The sequence below is a fragment of the Ictidomys tridecemlineatus genome, chromosome 10 (assembly GCF_052094955.1).
Source record: "Ictidomys tridecemlineatus isolate mIctTri1 chromosome 10, mIctTri1.hap1, whole genome shotgun sequence".
In the NCBI taxonomy this organism is placed as follows: Eukaryota; Metazoa; Chordata; class Mammalia; order Rodentia; family Sciuridae; genus Ictidomys; species Ictidomys tridecemlineatus.
In genome coordinates this window covers 58692482-58713427 of record NC_135486.1, presented here as the reverse complement: position 1 = coordinate 58713427, position 20946 = coordinate 58692482, and the positions used below count along the sequence as shown (strand labels likewise).

General features: G+C 35.1%; 1 protein-coding gene across 3 annotated transcripts in view; it reads left to right on the top strand.

Annotated features, from left to right (window-relative positions):
• The window catches only part of Fmn2 (formin 2), a 336378-nt gene that overhangs the window by 232334 nt on the left and 83098 nt on the right, over window positions 1–20946 (top strand). For all 3 annotated transcript variants that reach the window (XM_078023011.1, XM_078023010.1, XM_078023012.1), the window contains exon 14: window positions 5726–5818. In XM_078023011.1, the coding sequence (XP_077879137.1) occupies window positions 5726–5818 (93 nt within the window). The remainder of the gene's footprint in view (window positions 1–5725; window positions 5819–20946) is intronic.

Genomic DNA, 20946 nt, shown 5'->3' with positions numbered 1-20946 from the left:
TCTTCCTTTCTGTGTGTGATTTTTGCTTCTGTCAGTACATGTCCATGTTAAAGAAAGGTAGTAAAGCCAGACATCATATTTTTGGTGCTTCTGTGTTTTCTATTTGGTTTGCTGCTGTCAAACAGTAACAGACAGAGATTTGGTTTTCCCAAATCATAGGTTCTGTGCCAGATCACTAGTTTCATGAGCACTGAGAGACAAAATAAATACACAAGGTGAGTCTTTCATGGTGCAGATTTAGGAGGTAAGGATTAAATCTAAAACCAACAGTGAGTCTGTGACAACCTCAAAGCATATGTAACTGATTTTGACATAGATAAGAGCTCCCTCACTGGGCTTGTGCTACAGGGTTTTTTTCCTTTTCTGATTTTGGGTGTTTTGTTTGTTTGGTACTCATTTCTGAAGACCAAATATAGGGTCAAATCTCTTTGCACTTAGACCTATTTTTTAAGCATCCCACTGCCTACATTGATCTGCTGTAAGTAGCTTCAGTGGTTTCTCTTTCCTGTAACTGAATCCAGGATAACATACAAACCAGGCTTAAGTGGGAAACAATTTGGTTTTGGAATAAGGAATTTTCTCATCTACTCAACCTTGTTTCTTCTCCTTTGTATCTGCTCTGTGGCTTCCTTTATATTTGCTGAGGCAGGTTTGTAGATGCCAATGAAACCTGGAAGCACCAGCTCTACACTGTGATTAACATTGATTGAACTTGGAAACATGTATGAACCTCACTGAAGTATTCCAGTTCCCTAAAACAATAACCAGATTCCTCATGATTATGGTTCATTTCAGGAAATTGTGTGTGATGTTCTGGGTTTATTGGGCAATGATAACCCCAATAAGCCAGGAATCCTGCATTTTTTTAAAAAACATTTCCTCTGCCATATACTGTGCCACTGTTGCGGATGGCATTAATGTCCGGGAATCTATTTTCCAGTGGGAATATCTGAGAGACTTTTGTTCCTCCTTTCTTCTGGCTGGGGTTTTCTTTGTATTTGGAAGCCCTAATACATGCTTTCCAATATTAGCCCTTTAACACGATACAGAATCTTTTTGGCTCAGAAAAGTCTTTAAATTAAACAAAAGTTGACATGATTAGAATTACTTGGTTATGCCAACAGTCTCTTAACAAATGTTTTTTAATATTTGGATTTGACTGTAATGCAAGTTTTCCAAGAACTCTATCTTTGTTCTGTTTTTAATAATGTTCTAAATGACCCTTCAAGTTTGTAAGATTGTAGTGTTTGCAATTTTTTTGAAAATTTACATAGTCACATACCAATTTGGGAGACGATAAGTACTAGCCAGGATGACATGTTGGGAAACAGAATGGACTACAATTACAAATGAGATTCAATTTTCTGATAGATTTTCTTACTCCTTATATGTTATCACATTGAACACATATGCCATATTGAATATGTAAGAATAAATAAGAATTATACACATGAGAATATATAAACCCTAGAACTTGATATTCTACTTTTGTATTTATCCAACAGATCCTTCCTTCTTAATATACTAAAATAGTAAAGAAACAACTCCCTACAAACAATTGTACATTAATAATTGTGATGCTTTTACTTCACAGTGAAGAACTTTGTTAATTTGGATTTGGATTTTGGTGTGCCTGTGGTATTGTAAGCCATCCACCTCTGGAGACTCATTGTCTGGATTAAGGAAATTTATGACCACGGGCATAGTTGAAAGAACTTCTCTAGGTTTTAGTATTTCTGTATTTCAAACACTAGATACAAGAGATGAATAGAACAGTTCTTTGTTTGAAGGAATGTGAACTGTAATCAGAGCAAAGATAAACAAATAAATGGAATGAGGCATAAATAATTAATGATTATAATCTTTTGTGAGCTTCCTGAAAGCCAGTTTAGTGCTTAGTACTTCAAGTTCGACTCCTAGTTGAGACTCAAGATAAGTGAACTTAAGGAACTCTAGTACAATAATATATAGCTAGTAGTAGAACTAGACTTGGATACAAGTCTGTTTTATCTAAAGCTTTGCTTTCATCCTATATCAGTTATATGTTCTATAGAAAAGGGAGGTACAAAGTTGAGGGGAGGTTGAACCTCTTAGCCTAGGAATTGACAGTTGAAACAAAAACTGAGGAGAGATAGATAAATAGAAGTTTTGGAGAAATTTGAATAAGTATGACATTTTACAAGATGTTCACTATGACAGGCAGATACAATTAATATGTCCATTCATTCCATAGATAATTGTTGAATGCATGGTTCCTGCCAGCAATTATTCTAAGTACTAGAAATACAACAGAGTGAATAAATGAGGTGTGGTAGGAGGTAAAGGTAGAAATCAGTCCACAGACAGAGCAGACTTCTGTGACAATAAGTTTTCTATTAGTATATACAAGTTTTATATTAATATACCTCGGCCAAAGAAAAATTAAAGACTGTATAGTGAACACATTTTGGGGGGACAGAGGCTTTGTCTGTCCTGTTTATGACAGTAGCCAGAGTGCCTGGAGCAGTACTGTGAATGCAGAAGGTAGTTGATCAATATCTGTGTCATGTGTGAATAGATTGCTTAGCAATTAGAAACTGCTTAAAGACTTTGGGAACATCTCTTCACCTTCCTGCTTCCTGTTTACTGAAATGATAAAATGAGCGGATCTCAACCTCATTTCCCTGAAGCATTGTTACTGATCCCCTTTGAGTTCCTAATTTACACATTTTTAGAAAACTCTTCCAATTATAATACGATCAAATATACCTTTATTTTTCATCTGAAGACATTTTAAAAACAGAATTTCTGGCTTCCTGGGGTTATCCTAGTGATACAATTTGTGTCTCTCCTCATCTGACCCCTTCCTTTCACCAGCTAGGTTCTGAGTGATCCCAATGTCCTCACTGTAGGAGATCCCAAAATATTAGCCCTTCAAAGTGACATCTCTTTCTCTAACTTTTCTCATTCAGTTTCCTTCTTCCTTGGAATCACGGTAAAGGAAGTCTATACCCACTTCACTCTGAGTCCATTCAGTATTTTATCTTAGACTTTTCTAGCCTGAACTCTATCTGGTCTCTAGCAATAATAACTACTTTTCTGCATCTGCTTCTATATTCCAAGTTCAGTTTTAGGCATTTTCTCCCACATTTTAGCTAAGCATAATACTAATGTTAAATATTTCATTAAATTTACTGTCAGGTGATGCAACTAAGGACTGAAAAGATTAGATCATTAACCCCCACAATCATAAGGTCTCTCAGTAGGTGAGTGAACTGGAATTTAAACCCTGTATGCTAAATTCCAAACTCTGAAATATCATTTCCATTTCTATAGATATGTATCCAGCCTCTCAGCCATCCAACAACAATCTGTTGCCTGTGTCAGTCACTAGACATACAAATGGGAACAAGTCAGATTTCTCACAAGTAGTGCAGTCTAGTGGGGCAGGATAGAAGCATTTACAAATAACTTTAATATAGCATGGCAGTTGCTGTTGAATCTGACCTCCTCAATTATGAACTCAGTCAATGTGGGCAATGTCTTTGACTTTGTATTTCTCTGATGTAAAGTGAGCATATTAATAACCTATTTCAAAGGGTTTTATGAGGATTGAATGAGACAACAGATGTAAAACACTTGGAAACAGTCTCTGACACATGAAATTGTTCATTAAATAACAGCTCTAACTCGATTTGCACAAGATGCAATGAGATCACAAAGGAGGGATGCCTAGTCCTTCCTGGAGAGTGGTTGCAGAGGTGAAGGAAAGCAAGGGATGTAAGAAGGTCAGGGAATGCTTTTCAGGGGCCATTACATCTGAGCTAAGACATAAGTTTATAGTAGGAGTTGTGGTTTATAGGGTGAGGGTAAAGAATCATTTTTCCAGGCATGGTGGTGCATGTCTGTGACTTGGGAGGCTGAGTCAAGAAGACTGCAAGTTCAAGACCAGCTTCAGCAATTTAGTGAAGCCCTAAGCAACTTAGCAAGACACTGTCTCAAAATAAAAAGATCTGGGGATATTGCTCTCCCGTTAAGCACCCATGAGTTCAATTCCTGGTACAAAAGAAAAAGAAGAGAGAATCATTTCAATCAAAGACAGCTTGAGCAAGGGTGTGTGGATTAGAATTTGCATTGAGTCTGCACAAAGTCTCAGAGGTAGCTGGTAGAATATTTGAATGTTTGCCAAGTTCTGCATTGTAGAAAGTACTATAGTCCATATTGCAGGATTTAAAGTTGTTCCTCTATTCAGACTATGGATGTTGTGGGTAAAGGTTATTGAATAGTTGTAGGTAATTGGTCAGTTCTCTTCTGAATGGCTTTTAAAGCTATAAGGAAGCCAAAGGTCTATGGAAGATTGGAGTTGGGAAGCCCAGAAAAGAGGTTTTTATAAAGTGTCCCACATAGGAAGGATGAGAGCATTTGTACCAGAATAGAGCAGGAAAGAAGGAAATAGGGTCAACCTAAGAAGTATTAAGGAGGTTAAAAAAATGGAATTTAAAAAAGCAAGTGAGGAATAATTCCTGTTTTGGCTGAAGTTGTTTATGGCATGTGGTGGTACCACCAACAGAGGGAGAACAAGGAGGTATCCAGTTTAGAGATGGAGTTCTGTAAATACTGAGTGTCTGATATAGGTTGAAGTTTAATATGTGAGTCTGGGCTGGGAATATGGATTTCTGGATAACTGCTAGCATCCAATGGGCAAGAGCCTGTTCAGGCAGAGATTGGGAGTGGACAGAGAGAACCCTAGATGTGCCAAAATGGTCTTCAATTTTGCTAGTCAGATGTCTTTTACCTTTGATGGAGAAAATGTGTGCTAATAATCCAGCCCTCCTATATTCCCTACTTAAACAAGTTAATGACCCAGAGGGAAAGAGAACGAGGAAAACACAGTTTTGTTTTGTTTTGTTTTCAATCTTCTTTATAGTTGCAGATGGACAGCATGCCTTTATTTAATTTATTTTTTATGCGATGCTGAGGATCGAACTCAGTGACTCACACATGCTAGGCAAGTGCTCTACCACTGAGCTATAGTGCCTGCCCGAAAATACAGTTTTTAAAAAGAGAAAAAAAAAAAAAAAGGCTTGGAGAATTGGCAATTTTATTGCATGAATGGTAGTAAGAGTATGTTTTCCTGAGTTAAACATGAATTTGGCCAAAGTTTTGTGTTTCATATATCTGCTTTTCACTTTTCTCTGAAGACTACCTTAAGACCTTCACAATGCTACAGATAAGGAAGGTGGCCCAACTTTGGTGTCAGATCAGGATATCAATTGCAAATCTGCTACTTATATTTGTAGACCCTTCAGCAAATTAGTATCTTATTTGCACCTTAACTTCCTCAGCTATAAGAGGGTAATAATGGCTATTTCACTGACTTGTTCTAAGGATTAAATTAAATTATAGGTAAAAAGCATTTTGCATGCAGCAGATGTCCCATAATTATTGGTTCCTATACAACTTTCACCATTATTGTCATTCTTTGTTATTTTTTCAGAAATTTGGATTTTAATTATGGATAAACTTCTTTTTACAATTCTAAAAGAAAATCTTAATCATAGGCCTCTCATGTCAGTATTTTGATGTCTCCAAAATATATGCAGAACCTATGCCAATTAAGGTGGATAAGAGGCTTTTCAAACTTCAGCTAATATGTTTTAAAATTGTTATAATGTTTCATTAGCAGTGTAATTCTCTAAATAATGCCTGCCTCTTTCTCTCTCTTTCTCTCTCTGTCTCATTTCAGCCTGTGAGGTTGAAGCTGGGAAAGTATACCAAGTCTCCTCTAAAGAGCACATGCAGCCTTTCAAAGAAAACATGGAGCAATTTATTATTCAAGGTAAATTGCAAAGAGATGTGGTGTTTTCCTCCCTTTTTAGCAGAAATATTGAAGGCACTTTTTAAAAAATACATATTGGTTTAAAAGGGATTATATTGACATTACAAAAAAAAAACAGATTCATGAGTCTGTTTAATCATGAGTCATAGAGGTGTGAGAGGCTAGCAATTTGCTAAACATGCTGCTCTCTAAGGAAATTATTTTTTTTCATGACAGTAAATATGCTTGATAATAGTTAATATAGCTTATATTTTTAAAGACATTAAAAATTCTCTTCTTTCTGTTATAGAATATTAGATATTCTTTTAACTATGCTTATGACCTCAGTTCAATCTGGTATTTATTTGGTGTGTCAAAACATAGTACCCAAAGAACAAAGCATACTGATGTTTTTCAGCTCTTCAGAACATTATTTCCTATTTTTCTTAGGATACACTAATACCTCTGGATATTTAACACTTTTCTTCGAGGGAGCTTAAAAACTTTATAAATATTATCTCATTGATGCTTCTTACATTCCTACGAGATAAGCAGGAATGGAAAAATTCAGAAGATACTAAAGAAACATTTTCTTTTTAAGAGGGAAAAGATCTATTAAAAGTCCTGCTGTTTGAATTGAAACTTACAATTATATCAAAGCATTTACTACTCAAAACATTTCTACTTTGGAATGTTACATCTCTTCTGAAGATCAGATTTGTATCATGCCATGCTCTGGGAAAGTTCTTGCTCTTTCAGGAATTCTCCTGGAGGCTGACATGGCATGAAACTGAGGCCAAGTAGCACTCTGAAGATTGGCTCCATCCTCTGCATATTAGGCTATGGTTTTTAATAGTTTGTTCAAGTGTCATTAATGATGATTTACAATGAATGAGTCATGTTACCATTTTGTTAAACGTAAGCACAGCTTTTTTTAGATGGGAAAATACTATTTAATCATTTAAGATAATCATGAAGATTGAAACAGAACTCTGTTGAGATTCATATTTAAAGTGATTGTCATTTTCAAATTCAGTGCTCCTCATGACCTAAAGTGGAAACTACACTGAGTTCTGAAGAGTCCTTGAACCCAAATCGTTAGTCCTTAAGTTACCTACCAAGAGAACACTATATTCTGATTGCATTCTTAGTAGTGAAATAAAACTAAGTCTTGACTTTTCCATCCAGTGTAATTTTAGGATCAAGAATATGTAACTTAAAAAAAAAAGATAGATAACTTAAAAATATATATATAGGTAAAAGCATAAAATTAATTTGTGGTTTTTTGAGAAGTTATTCTAGGAAATGTTTTAAAAGAAGCAAGCATTTGCTGAGTTTAATGTCTAAAATGTAAAGAAGTGTTACATTTATTGTTCACATTATATATGACTTATTACATGATATTTTGAATCTGTAGTTTATAGACCAGACATTTAAATTGGTTTCATCACTTAATATCAGTCATTTTTAAAGCATGAATAGCAATCTACTTAGAATTTAGGAATTATGCTTATAAAACAAGATGATCAGCCATAGTATTTTCTTTGATGATAATTTATGATGATACAACGCCCTTGGGATTTGTCTAATGGTTCACTTGTGGGGAAAACAGGACTACCAGTTTTAGTCACACTAAATGGACAAACATCTCTTTAGATTTTAATGATCTTCCAAGATTTACTTAACCTCCTTACTATGAAATTCAGATACCTTTAAGTTCATACTTTTGTATGTTAAATGAAAACATTACTATTGTAAGGGTAATAACATACTTCTAAGTATTGAACACATCACCTTTTTGCCTTTAAGTTATACAAGATGAGTCTTTCTTCATTGTTCTTCCTTCATCACTTTCAACTGCTTTTTTATTTCTTCTCTAGTCTTATTCAAGTGTTCTGTGATTATTTGTTCATGAAAAAATTGGGGGGCGGGGAGTGGAGGATATGGCTCAATGGTAGAGTGCATGCCTGGGTTTGATCCCCAGCATCACACACAAAAAAATTTTTATCACATATGCAGGTGTTATAGTTAAAGCTTTGTCCCAGGGTTTCATAAACTGACTTCCAGACCACTCACGTATAATCGAATCAAGCCTTTATTGAAGCACACCAGTGGCGGCTGACCAGAACATAAAGCTGTTCCCCTGAACAGCCCCAAACAATTGCAAGGGCACTCCTTATAAGCTTGAAAACCGCAAAAGGGATGTTCAAGGGGTCTAGCCAATGCAAGCAAGCCAGGTTACAGAAGCAGGACAGTGCAGTCAAGCAGAGGGAAGCCTAACCAATCACAGTTATCCCAGTCACGCTAGTTACAGAAACAATACCCCATTAGGTAGTTCCGTGTTCTTAAAGGTTTCTATAGCAAAAGGAAAAGAACATCCTTCCCCAGTCATGACTCTTCTGCTTGGCATGGTTGTTTTACAGGATGAAGTCATAAAACAAAATGGAGTCACATTTGCTTCTACTATCACACTGGCATTGTTTTGAATATGGCTTGTAGGGGTGAATAAGAAAATGTTTGTTTCTTAGTAGATCTTACATTCTACAATATCTAAAAGAGAATAACAATACAAACCACAGGCAAAAAATCCTTTGGAAACACTTATGTAGATCAAAAATGTGTCAAAAAATGTGAAACAATAAGTGACCAGCTTTGAGAATAGTTGTTTTTGAACCTATGTTCATTGACATATAATGAAAACAATAGATTTCAAAATGTGTTTCTCTTATGATAAATTTTTTTTAAATGTAGCAATTTTTACTCTAGATTTCTTCTAATTACCAGGAAAAAAATTCTTAAAATCAGATTTATAAACCAAAGAAGACGCCACTTTAGTAAAAATAATATATGCCAATTCTTTGCTCATAAATAAGCTTTTTTCAATAATAAGTAGCATTCTTACATCAATCTTTGTTCAAATTAACTTACAGAGGCATATTCATATATTCATGTTTTTATATATCTAATCACAGTCTTTGGTGGAAAGGAGGGATATTGAGGATTGAACCTTGGGGAGATTAACCTCTAAGATATATCCTTTCTATCTTATTATTATTTTGGGGACAGTGTCTCTCTAAATTGCTGAGGCTAGCCTTAAATTTGTAATCTTTCAGCCTTGGTTTCCCAAGTCTCTGAGATTGTAGGCATGTGTTGCCACGCCCACCTCAAAGTCATTCTTTTTTTTTCAGGGGACAGTGGGCACCAGGGATTGAACTCAGGGGCACTTGACCACTGAGCCACATCCCAAGCCCCATTTTGTATTTTTTTATTATTATCATTAGAGACAGGGTCACACTGAGTTGCTTAGCACTTCACTAAATTGCTGGGGCTGGCTTTGAACTTGTTGTCCTCCTGTCTCCGCCTCCTGAGCTGCTGGGATTACAGGTGTGTGCCAACTCCGGCCTCAAAGTCTTTTTTACGGTGACTCATTCTTAAAATCTAAAATGTCTTGAACAATTCAGAAGGCAGACTATTCTAATACTGGCCAATTTTTTTTTTATTATTATTATTGCATTAGCTCCCACAGCATAACAGAAACATCTCTCTTTTTTTTTTCTCTTTTTTTTAAATTTTTTTTATTGTTGTTCACAACATTACAAAGCTCTTGACATATCATATTTCATACATTAGATTGAAGTGGGTTATGAACTCCCAAATTTTACCCCAAATGCAGATTGCAGAAGTGGCAGGATATAAAATCAACACGCATAAATCAAAAGCATTTCTGTATATCAGCGACAAAACTTCTGAAACGGAAATGAGGAAAAACACTCCATTCACAATATCCTCAAAAAAAATAAAATACTTGGGAATCAACCTAACAAAAGAGGTGAAAGATTTATACAATGAAAACTACAGAACCCTAAAGAGAGAAATAGAAGAAGATCTTAGAAGATGGAAAAATATACCCTGTTCATGGATAGGCAGAACTAACATTATCAAAATGTCGATATTACCAAAAGTTCTCTATAGGTTTAATGCAATGCGAATCAAAATCCCAATGGCATTTCTTGTAGAAATAGATAAAGCAATCATGAAATTCATATGGAAAAATAAAAGACCCAGAATAGCAAAAGCAATTCTAAGCAGAAACATCTCTTAACCTTGTAATTCAGCTATTGTGTGGTCTGTGGACCACATTCTAGCAATCTTTGTGTATTTCATCTAGCCCCCAAACCTACTGATTCATCCTAATTTTCTCTGCCTGCCCTACTAGTTCTACTCAAGCCAAGATTTCATGGACTCTGTTAAAATACCCACTCCTTTTGAATGTCCCTCTTTTCTACTCTAAAATAGGTGACTTTAGAAGATTAAGCCCTCTTGCTTTAAGGCATTAAGTATTTATAAAGTGTAGCTTTGTTCTGTCTTTGGGAGAATATACTCACTCAAATAATGTTCTGATCTCTACCCAGCTTTATGTTCTTTATAACCCTGATCATTGTGTGTAATTGCATTAAGTATTTATTCCTTAACAATATGAGCTTCACTGAGAGAGCAGCTTTGCTCTGCTTCTCCCTGTGTTCCTGCAGAGTGATGCCCAGCATGTAGTACTCTAAATCTTTTTAACCAAGCAAAAGGACAGCAGTCCTCCCTAAGCTCACCCCTTTATCTCTGTCTAAAAGCAAGAGAACTTTTGCTTTGGAGTTAGAGAATGCCTTACAGTGAAACGTGACTGGTGTCACCTTTAACTCGGGACTACTGATCAGCCATTGAAATTTGTTTCTACTCACTAATGCTGTAAGATTTCCTATGCAAATTTAGCTTTTTCAGTTTCTGAGATAATTCATATTGTCTCCTCTCAAGCTTCCACTTTCCTCTACTGAGTGCCTGTGACTATAATGACAACCTCCCTTCACACTTCATTGACAAAAGCTTACATAAAAGCTTCCCCCATGCCTTCCCACCAGCACATCTCCAGACCAGCATCTTCTAAACCCTTGCTTCCTACATATCTCTCACTACAGTCAAGAAAAATCCTGCCCTCATCAACAACAAATCTTCTACGTGTGCTCTGGACCTGAGATTTCTGATTTTATATAGAAATACACTTTTGCATGTACTTGTCTGTCCTCAGCAATAGCACTTATTTCTTCTGAGCTTGAATTTTGTTGTTGTTTTTGATACCACTCAGATGTACTTTTGTCTTAAAGAGCATAAAACTACAGGAAGTTATTTTTCTATGTAAAGGGCAAGCCTTTTTAGTGCCTGTGATACTTGCTTTTCAGAGATTTGACTTGGGAGTGGGAGAATTCAAATGAAAGAAAGTAAAAAGTACTATGCAAAGGAGGGAACTCATGAGTAAACTTAGTATTTGCATAGTGGGGAGAACTGAGTGGTTCTCTATTCTTCTGTGAATTTAGAAGACACTGGTGCCCTGGATTGGAATGAGCAGAGAAACCCCAGGGACCAGGCAGTGTGGACTTAAGTATTCCTGGCTAAGGAAATTGGGCTTCCTGGTGTCTTGGGGAGCATAAGATTAGAGATTTAAGAGGTTAAACTGGCAACAATGCAAAAGGACTAAATGGTGGCAGTTTGGACTTTGACTTAAGAGACCTTGTATAAGACTCTTATCGTAAAGCATTGGAGAAATGTGTGGCCCTATGCTAAGGAAGATGTGATGGTGCCAAAGAGAACACACAAGATCGAACCAAGTGGACACAGAAGATACATATTTGTCCAGATTTCATATTTGAGTGGCTGAGTGAGTAGTATTGCTAATCACTGAGATGATTATGAGTTGAATATTTCTTATCTGAAATTCTTGGGGTCAGAAGTGTTTTTAATTTTAGTTTTTCATATTTTGAAATCTTTGTAGAGTCTTTACCAGTTGAGCATCCTAGTTTGTGAATCCAAAACACTCCAAAATCCCAAACCTCAATAGTTTCAGATTTGGGAACATTTTTGGAGTATGGGTTTTCAGATTAGGATACTTAACCTATATTGAAAAATATTTGAATGATGAGCATGATTACCTATACAAGTGGGTATGCCCAGTGGGCAAATGGGTATATGAGTTGGACTCAGCATAGAGGACTGAGATTGAGGATATCCTATGGAGATGATATTGAGTGGATGTCATCACCTAGGATGATAAGGAAAATAGGCAGGCATAACATTCTGGTAGAGAACCACATTTATAAGATGAAGAGAGAAAGAGATGCCACCACCCATACATGTTAGTAGTCAGATAAATAGGAGGAAAATTGACAGGCTGTTGTGTGGAAGCCTGGGTTTCTGGAAGATGGAGATTATCTTAGTGGTACTTATTCAAATGTATTGAATGACATTTAGGATTATGAGTATGAATATTTTTTGAGCTTTGAAATTTAAGAGAAGTGAGAAAGTAGAATGATATCAGTGGGCAGCAATTTTTGAAGTTATTGTGGGGCAACTGTACTAGATGCATAAATGCTTGGCTTAATTAATCTAAGTTACCAAAATTCAACTTATCTCTACTTTATGTCATCCTATATGATGATTTTCTTTTTATGCATGTGTGATGAAGAAAATTCTTAATCTCCAGATGAGTTATTAAGCATTTATTTGTGAGCATCATCAGTTTTTCTTTTTATCTTTTTTATTAAGTAGCTGAAGAAAACAGGAGAGAAACAAGATGAGATAAATGAGTTTCTAGAGAACCTCATGCTTTTCTAATATTTCTCTCAAAACTCAGCACACTCTTTTTTTCCCCTTTGTTTCTGAATCCAAGTTGTAAAAAATTATGTTATTGCTGAGCTCCCTTAGATGTTTGTTAACTTGCTTTTATATATATATCTCCTTGTGTTGAAGTTCCAGGAAAAGAAATAGGAGCTTCCTTTTGTTGGCCTTCACTAGGTTTTTACTCAGTCGATACATTTTGATACATTTGTATTTTAAAACTTAAAAAAGAGAATGGGGTATTTCTGCACTTGCTATGTTGTGAAGTCCCTACTGTGATTTTATAAATCAAAAATAGCTAATGGGATTTTTCACAAACACCACTCTCTATAGCTCCCCCTTTTCCCAATCGTCTCCTCCTTAAATGAATGAAGCACAGTAAAATGTGGCTGAAAAATTCCTGTAGAGGAATAAAACTGTTTTAGTCAGCTTTTCCATTGCTATGACCAAAAGACCCAACAGGAACAATATGATGAGAAAAAGTTTATTTGGCTCACAGTTTCAGAGGTCTCAGACCAAAGATGACCGACTCCGTAGCTCTGGACTCAAGGTGAGGCAGGACATCAGGGTGGAAGGGCAGGCAGAAGATAGCAGCTGAGGACATGGCCACCAGGAAGCAGAGAGTGCTTTGCTCACCAGGGGCAAAATAGAAACCCAAAAGGCACTCCCCAGTGACCTACCTCCTCCAGCCACACCCTACCTGCCTGGAATTACTGCCTAGTTATTCACATCAGTGGATTAATCCACTGATTAGTTTAAGGCTCTCATAACCCAATCATTTTGTAACATTGGATCTAGATAGTCGGGTTCTTTGTTTCACAAATTCTAGGAATGAAATCCACAGACATAGGGTAAGAGCAAAATAACAGGATTGATTAGAGTAATAGAAAGAAACAAAGTAGAACTCCCCATAGAGAGGAGCCCCAAGACAGGGAGGCCAGTGGGTATCTGTTGTCTGGGAGTTTTTAAAGGCATACCTGATGGCTGAACAAAGGTGATTGGTGTGAAGTGAGGGATGCCATCAAGCTCTATAAACTCTGAATTTAATAAGCCAATCAGAAGTGCATAATTTCAATTCTTTATTTACATAAAGGATGGGTCTCAACTGGTGGTTTTGACATGTCTTTTAGAAAGAGGCAGCGTTTCAGGTAGGGGTCTGCTTAGGGTCAGCTGTTGCTAGGAGTAAGGGCCAGAGTAACTAAGGAAGGGCTGCTGTAGTTGCAGCTGTGAGGAACAAAAACAGGGATTCTAGACCAGAAGAAGGCCTTGTTGTTAATGCTGGCAGGGAGCAGCGAGTCATAAGATATCTTTAAGACCTGGTGTCTCCTTTCATTTGGGCATGATGTGTCCCCCTCACCTCCAAGGCCCTTATCCTGGCTGCCTATGGGATCTATCTTCTGCCTCAATTTCAACTCTAAATGTTCTTGCATTGTCTCACGTGTGATGTTCTGGGTACACCTAATATCCAAACCATAACAAGAACCAAGATGAAAATGCATGAATTTGTTATCACATGCTTGTAATTAGAAGGGTGTTGAACCTCGAGTCTTAGATATACAATCTTTAATATTAGCAATACTATACCTAAAATGAAAAGAAAGCACTTTGGGCTTTCTATTTTGTCCCTGGTCAGCAGAACTCTCTCTGCTTCCTGATGGCCATGCCCTCAGCTGCTTTCCTCTGCTATGCCTTTCCATCTGTGAAAGCAGTGATAATTAATTGTACCAAAGAGTGAGAAGTCTACAGGAGTGAGGATCTTCTGTCAGAAACTGTACCCAGGACATCCTATAAGCAATATTTCATATTCAGGGTAAGTGTGTTTGGTGTTGCTTTTATTTCTTTTTCTGAAAATGTAAGAACTTTTTCAGTTAACGTATCATTAAAAACTTTTTTCATTAAAGAGAGGAATTTGACTTTTTTAGGCGATCTTTCATTGACCACTTGAAATTGAAACAAAAGCTTAATTGTCTTTTAAGCAATTGTTCTGTATTCACTATCAGTGTGATAATAACTATTGAGACTTGATACTATTTTTGCTATGCTAAAAAATTCACCAAAATTTACTTAAACTCAATCTGATTTCAATTTTTTAACTTCTTATGGCAGTCTAGACAATTATGATTATCTCTTTCTCAATGAGGAAAAAAATCTCAGAGAGCTCATTACTTGACTGAAATCACACAGTAAAAGAGAAGCTATACTATAGTTTAATTTAAAAATTATACTACTGTAGTAAGAGTCCCATTTCATGTAAAACATTCAGCTAATGTCAAAAGTTCACCAATAACAGAACTGGAAAATGGAAACACTTAGGGATTACTGCAATATTGTGCAGACACCATGCACCAGACAAAGCTCTATCCCCTAGTGCATTGACAAATGAGGATTCTATTTTAGATTCTCTTGTACCTTTCATGTCACTCTTAACATTTGAGAAGTGTGACTATGAAATGACTCTTCTGAAAATAAACTTTACCCTGATTTCTCTCTGTGAGTTAGATTTCTGTTAGCTACAATCATTCATTCTGCAACTGTGGGTGAGGATTGACTAAAGAGCCTCTGAAGAGTGGGAGCTTTTAACAGCTGGGCAGTGTGTTTCTATTTGGACGGCCCTGCTGACACATCATACTAAATATCTCTACAGTGTGTTCCATGCTGTATCTTCAATGAGTGATTGCTATTTCCACTCCAGCTCTTCAGTTCTTGTGCCTCTCCTTTGTTCCTAATGTTATAAAGGACATTGCCACCCATGTGATTATCCAACACAGAGAGCTTGGTCTTATGCTTTATTTCTTTTTCTTAAAATATCATGTAAGAACTTTTTTAGTTAAAGTATCATTAAAAATTTTTGTATGAATGATGATAATATTTAAATAATGCATGCATCTATTACAAAATCCAGACATATATAGCAGAATGTAAGTCTCCTTACTGTTCTTTTCCTCTGTTTTAACCACTGATATGTCACATTTGTATCCTCTCAGAGAAAATAGGCATTAACATATATGCATATATTCATATACATTTTCATATACACATTTTATGAATGGTACTGTGTTTTGTATGATCTGCCTCTTTAATTTTTATTTTGAAATATTTTGTATTTAGGTATGTTTCATATTTATTACACATAATATAGAGAAGCATGTATGTTTGTGCATATATATATATACACACATACACATATACTTACAAGATAAAATTTGTATATGTTTATATTCATTATATGTAACACAAATTAAGTGTAACATTATTTATATGATATAGTCGATTCTTATCATTTGTTGTAGTTCTATTTTATAAAGTTGCTGTGAATACTGAATTAGTGAATACTGAACCATTGCTTCTTGCAGGGTTAGTTTCTTGCAAGTGTGATGTCACATATTTGTCAATCGTTCTATACATAAACTTGTATTATGTGTATTTATGTTTAAGAAATGTTACATAATATATATTATTAATTCCTAACGTTGAACTCAGGATCAACAACAGTGTGTGACTCATGCCTGATTTATTCAACACATGTATATTTTGCTTGTAAAGTGTGTCATAGCTTTCTTGCATTTAGGAACATTGGATAGCTTGCTCTTTAACACAATACTTACTTGGCAACCTAAATCATGAAAAGACCAAATTGAACAAACAAAAAACATGCAGAGATGCAAAAAATAAAGCATTGAGTAGATGAGGGAAAGAAACATTGTTTACAGTGTGTTTACTGAAATAAGAAGGTAGGGTGTCACCTTGTTCAGCCTCAGCTGAGAGAATGCTGATTTATTTAACAAAAATAGTATTATGTCATAGATGAATATATATGTTATGGCCTAAATGAGGTCTGAAATTATAATGAAATCAGCAGTCCTACATACTCAGCTCAAGGAATAGAACATGAAAACTATCTTCAACTCTTCTGTTATTCTTTCCCCAGTCTTATGCTTGCGTTTTCCTTTGGAGATGACCCCTATCCTGAATTCTGCATTTATCATTTCTGTGCTTTCTCCTTACAGTTTTTTCCCAAAAGTGTAAATTGTAACCAATTTGTTGTTTTGATTTATGAGTTTATGAACTTTGTATAAGTAGAAATATAAACATAATCTTCTGCATCTTGTTTCTTTTCCTCAACTGATAATCATTTTTGAGATTCTTCTGTTTATTTATATGATTCTATTTTTTTAAATTCTTATTCTTTCCAGCACTGTAAAACACCATAATCTTCCTTCCTCTTTTCATTTCATATCCATTATGGAAAATATTTAGCTGAACATTTGTGTTCACAAACCCTAGTGTGTGTGTGTAAACTCCTTTGCGGTACATACCTAGGAAAGGATTTCCTGGCATAGGGTATATGAATCTTCAGGCCATCAACATCAAACCAAAATGTTTTAAAAGTAATTAGTTTCAGTCTACACTTATACCAGCACAATTCCAGTTGTGTAAGACCTTGCCGGTACTTGATTCTTAGATTTAATTTTTTAAATCCCTATCTACTCTTTAAAATAGTATTCTACTCAGTTTTTAATTTTCATTTGCCTGATCATTTATGAGAATTAATGTATTATCACATATTTATATTTGTTTCCTTGTCGATTAAATATCTTTTTGAGTCTTTGGCTATTTTTCTATCAATGTGTCTTTTCTTACTATTTGAAAAGTCTTTAGATATTTAGGATATAAAACATGACCAACTAAGTTATTACAAACACTTCTCCCACTTTGGAGCTTTTCATTTAATTTTTCTTCTGCTGACTTGATAAATAGAGGTTTTTTATTTCTCTATAGTTATATTTATCAACATTTTCCTAGATGATACATAATTTTTGCCTCATTTAAGGAATTCTTATCTACTATAAGTATATATCTGTTTCCTCTATTTTCTTGTAAAATTTTTAATAATTTTATTTTCACATTTAATCTTTCAATTCATTTGAAATAGAGTTCCCCCATGGTCTGTGACACAAATCAATAATTTTTTTTGTCAGATGTTATAGTTGTTCAGTACCATATGTTGAATAAGCCATCTTTTCTCTGTTAATAGGCAGGCCATTTCTATCATGTAGTCTCTTCTCATTGTTTTCCTGGATTTTCTCCACACTATTGCATTGTTTATCCTCATAACAAAACCTGTTACTGCCTTATTTATTATGGCCTTCTAATTAGTCTTCAAATGTGCAAAGTTTAAATCCATCCCTTCTTTAGGAGAGTTATGCTTCTTGGAAAGTTATCAATTTCACACACACACACAATATATATATATATATATATATATATATATATTAGGATTTTTTTTAGTTCTTCATTTCTTTTTTATTATTTTTATTTGTTTTAATTAGTTATATATGACAGAAGAATGCATTTATGCACTTTGATATATCAAACATAGATGGGATATAGTTTCTCTTTTTTCTGAGTGTACATGTTGTAGAATCAAATTCACAATAGCTAAACTATGAAATCAACCTAAGTGTCCTTCAATAGATGAATAAAGAAAATGTGTTTTTTTCCCAATGGAATATTATTCAGCTTTAAAGAAGAATGAAATTATGGCATTTGCCAGTAAATGGATGGAGTTGGAGAATATCATCTGTTAGGATTTGGACACAATTATTTTTTAGAGTCTATAAAACTGACATGTTTATGATAGCAAGAATTTATATCTATGAGCATGATAAAGATTGATTTATCTGTGTCTCTTGATGACTATCTAAAAGGCTTTACAATTTTATTAAGGTCTTTACTTTTTTTGCAGATTTATTACCAAAGTCTTTTTTTTCTGCTATATTTTGTGAATCACACTTTTTTTTTGAAAATCTGCAAAATTTATATAATTATTGTAGAAAGAATTGCAACCTGTTAGTGTGCTGAACTCTCTTATTAATATATTAATTTGGGGCTTTGTTTCTTTTTTGTTTCATTCCTCTCTTCTGGCCATATTTCTCTGGTTTCTCACTGCATAGACAGGAAGAGTGGAAATATCATTTTGCAAAGGGGCATGATTAGAGGGTTACAAATAATTATTTTGGCCATCTTTGTAAATACTTCACCATAGACTGATTGAAGGCTTTCTGCTCATGAATTTTTCCCCTTTATTACTTTGAAAGTTATTTTCTATATTTTTATTCTTTATACACAACATTGATATTTTAACACAATTCTTTTCTTCTTGTGTCTACAGTATACAGTAGTTTTGATGTGTGCCTTCATAGTAAAATGATTACTACAGTCAAATAGTTAACTTGTAGTTAACATCATTTCACATAGTTACTTTTGGAGTGGTGGTCAAAGTATCTAAACATGACCTTCTTAGTAAATTTTCAGTTTATGAAACAGTATCATCATCTCTTGTCTTCATACTGTACCTGGATCCTTTGTTCATCCTGCGTAACTGCATCGATGTACTTTTGACTTTAGTCTCCACATTTTCCCCACCCCCGACCCCTGACCTTTCTGCTCTGTTTCTGTGTATATGAAACAGGTTTGGGGGGTTTAGTTTTGTCCTTTTTTAGATACTACATATAAATGACAGCATACAGAATTTTTTTCCCATGAACCCAATTCTTTACAAAAGTCTTAAGTTGCTATTTTTAGTTCCTTCCAATTAATTCAAGTCCTTAGACTATTTTAACATGAATATTACCTATTTCTATGCTATTCTCTTCCAGTATTTTATTTTTATTTTATATTTTATGACTCCCAAAATAAAGAAGTATTATTGTCTTATATATTCACTTTTTGCTTTAAGCTTAACCAATCCCATTTTCTGCTCACCATTTCTTCAAATTCTGCCTGCCTTCTAATATTATTTTACTACTCCAAAGTCAATCCTTTAAAAGTTACTTTCACGTGAACTCTAGGTTGTAAATTACTTTTGTCTGTGTTGATATATCTTCATATCACACTTAGTTTTTGAGAGTAGATTTGCTAATTATGAAATTCTGAGTTCAAAGTAAATTCCTTTCAGCCGTCTGGAGGCCTCGATCCTTCTTCCTCCTTGCATTGACAACTAGACTTGGACCCAACTTTTTGTTTCTAATCTAAATTTTTCTCTCAGGCCCTTTTATGTTTTTCTATTTCTCATTATGTTTGTTTTGGCTAATCATCAGGAGGCACTACCAACCAAGAATTATTTTTAAATAAATTCTTGCCCTGCAGGTTAGACTCCCATGTTATGCACTGTGTCCCTGCACAGTGCAAGATCCCATTTGGGATTATGAACTCATGTGAGGAGGTTTCCCTTCTACCCAGAGCTGCCATGAGACGGACATGATTCATTAATGTCTAATTTAATGGAGATGACACTTTTGAGGTTTTTTTTCCAAGATGTCTCTGGGAACCTTGAAAGATTTTAGTCCTGTTCGAAATTTTCATGTGTGGCATCAAACCAAAGTGATACCTAAGGGCAGAGCTGGTTTACGCCTCTTTGGAATCCTGCTCCTGTTTGCTTTTATGGCCTCAGAGAATTTTCCTTATTTTCTATCCAACTCAGCCATGCATTCAGTCTTTTAATCCAAGTTTGCTGTGAAACTGTTTAGATATCTAGCCTATAATATTGTTAAACACATAAGATCTTTAAAATAATTTGTATTAGTATGTTTTCCTAAATGACCTTAACAGTATTTCATTATAAAAAAATATATCAGAAGTTGTTTGCTAATTTTCCTCCTTGTCAACCTTTTTACTACATTGTTTTTATTTTATTCATTATTTCTTTTAATTAAGTATATATGATAGCAATATGCATTTTGATTCATTATACACAATTGCAGCACAACTTTTCATTTCTCTGATTGTACACTATGTAGCATCACACCATATGTGCAGTCATACATGTACCTCGGATTATGATGTCCATCTCATTCCACAATCTTTCCCTGCCCCCAAGGCCCCCTCCCCACCCTTCTGTCACCTTTGCCCCATCAAAGTTCCTCCATTTTTCCCATGCCCTCCCCCCCCGTTATGATCCAGCATCCACTTACCAGAGAGAACATTTGGCCTTTGGTTTTTTGGGGATTGGCTTACACCACTTAGCATGATATTCTCCAGCTCCATCCATTTACCTGCAAATGCCATAATTTTATTCTCTTTTAATGCTGAGCGTATTACTTTGTGTGTGTATATATATGTATCACAGTTTTTTTTATCCATTCATCTATTGAAGGGCATCTATGTTAGTTACACAGTTTAGCTATTGTGACTTTAGCTGCTATAAACATTGATGTGGCTACGCTACTGTAGTATGATGATTTTAGTTTTTTGAGTGTAGACCGAGGAGTGGGATAGCTGGGTTAAATGATGGTTCCATTCCAAGTTTTCTAAGGAATCTCCATACTGCTTTCCATAGTGGTTGCACCAATTTGCAGTCCCACCAGTAATGTATGAGTGAGAGCCTACATTTTTGGAGCAAATTTTTGCCACATGCACATCAGATAGAGCACTAGTCTCCAGGATATTTAAGGAACTTAAAAAACTTAACACCAAAAGAACACACAACCCAA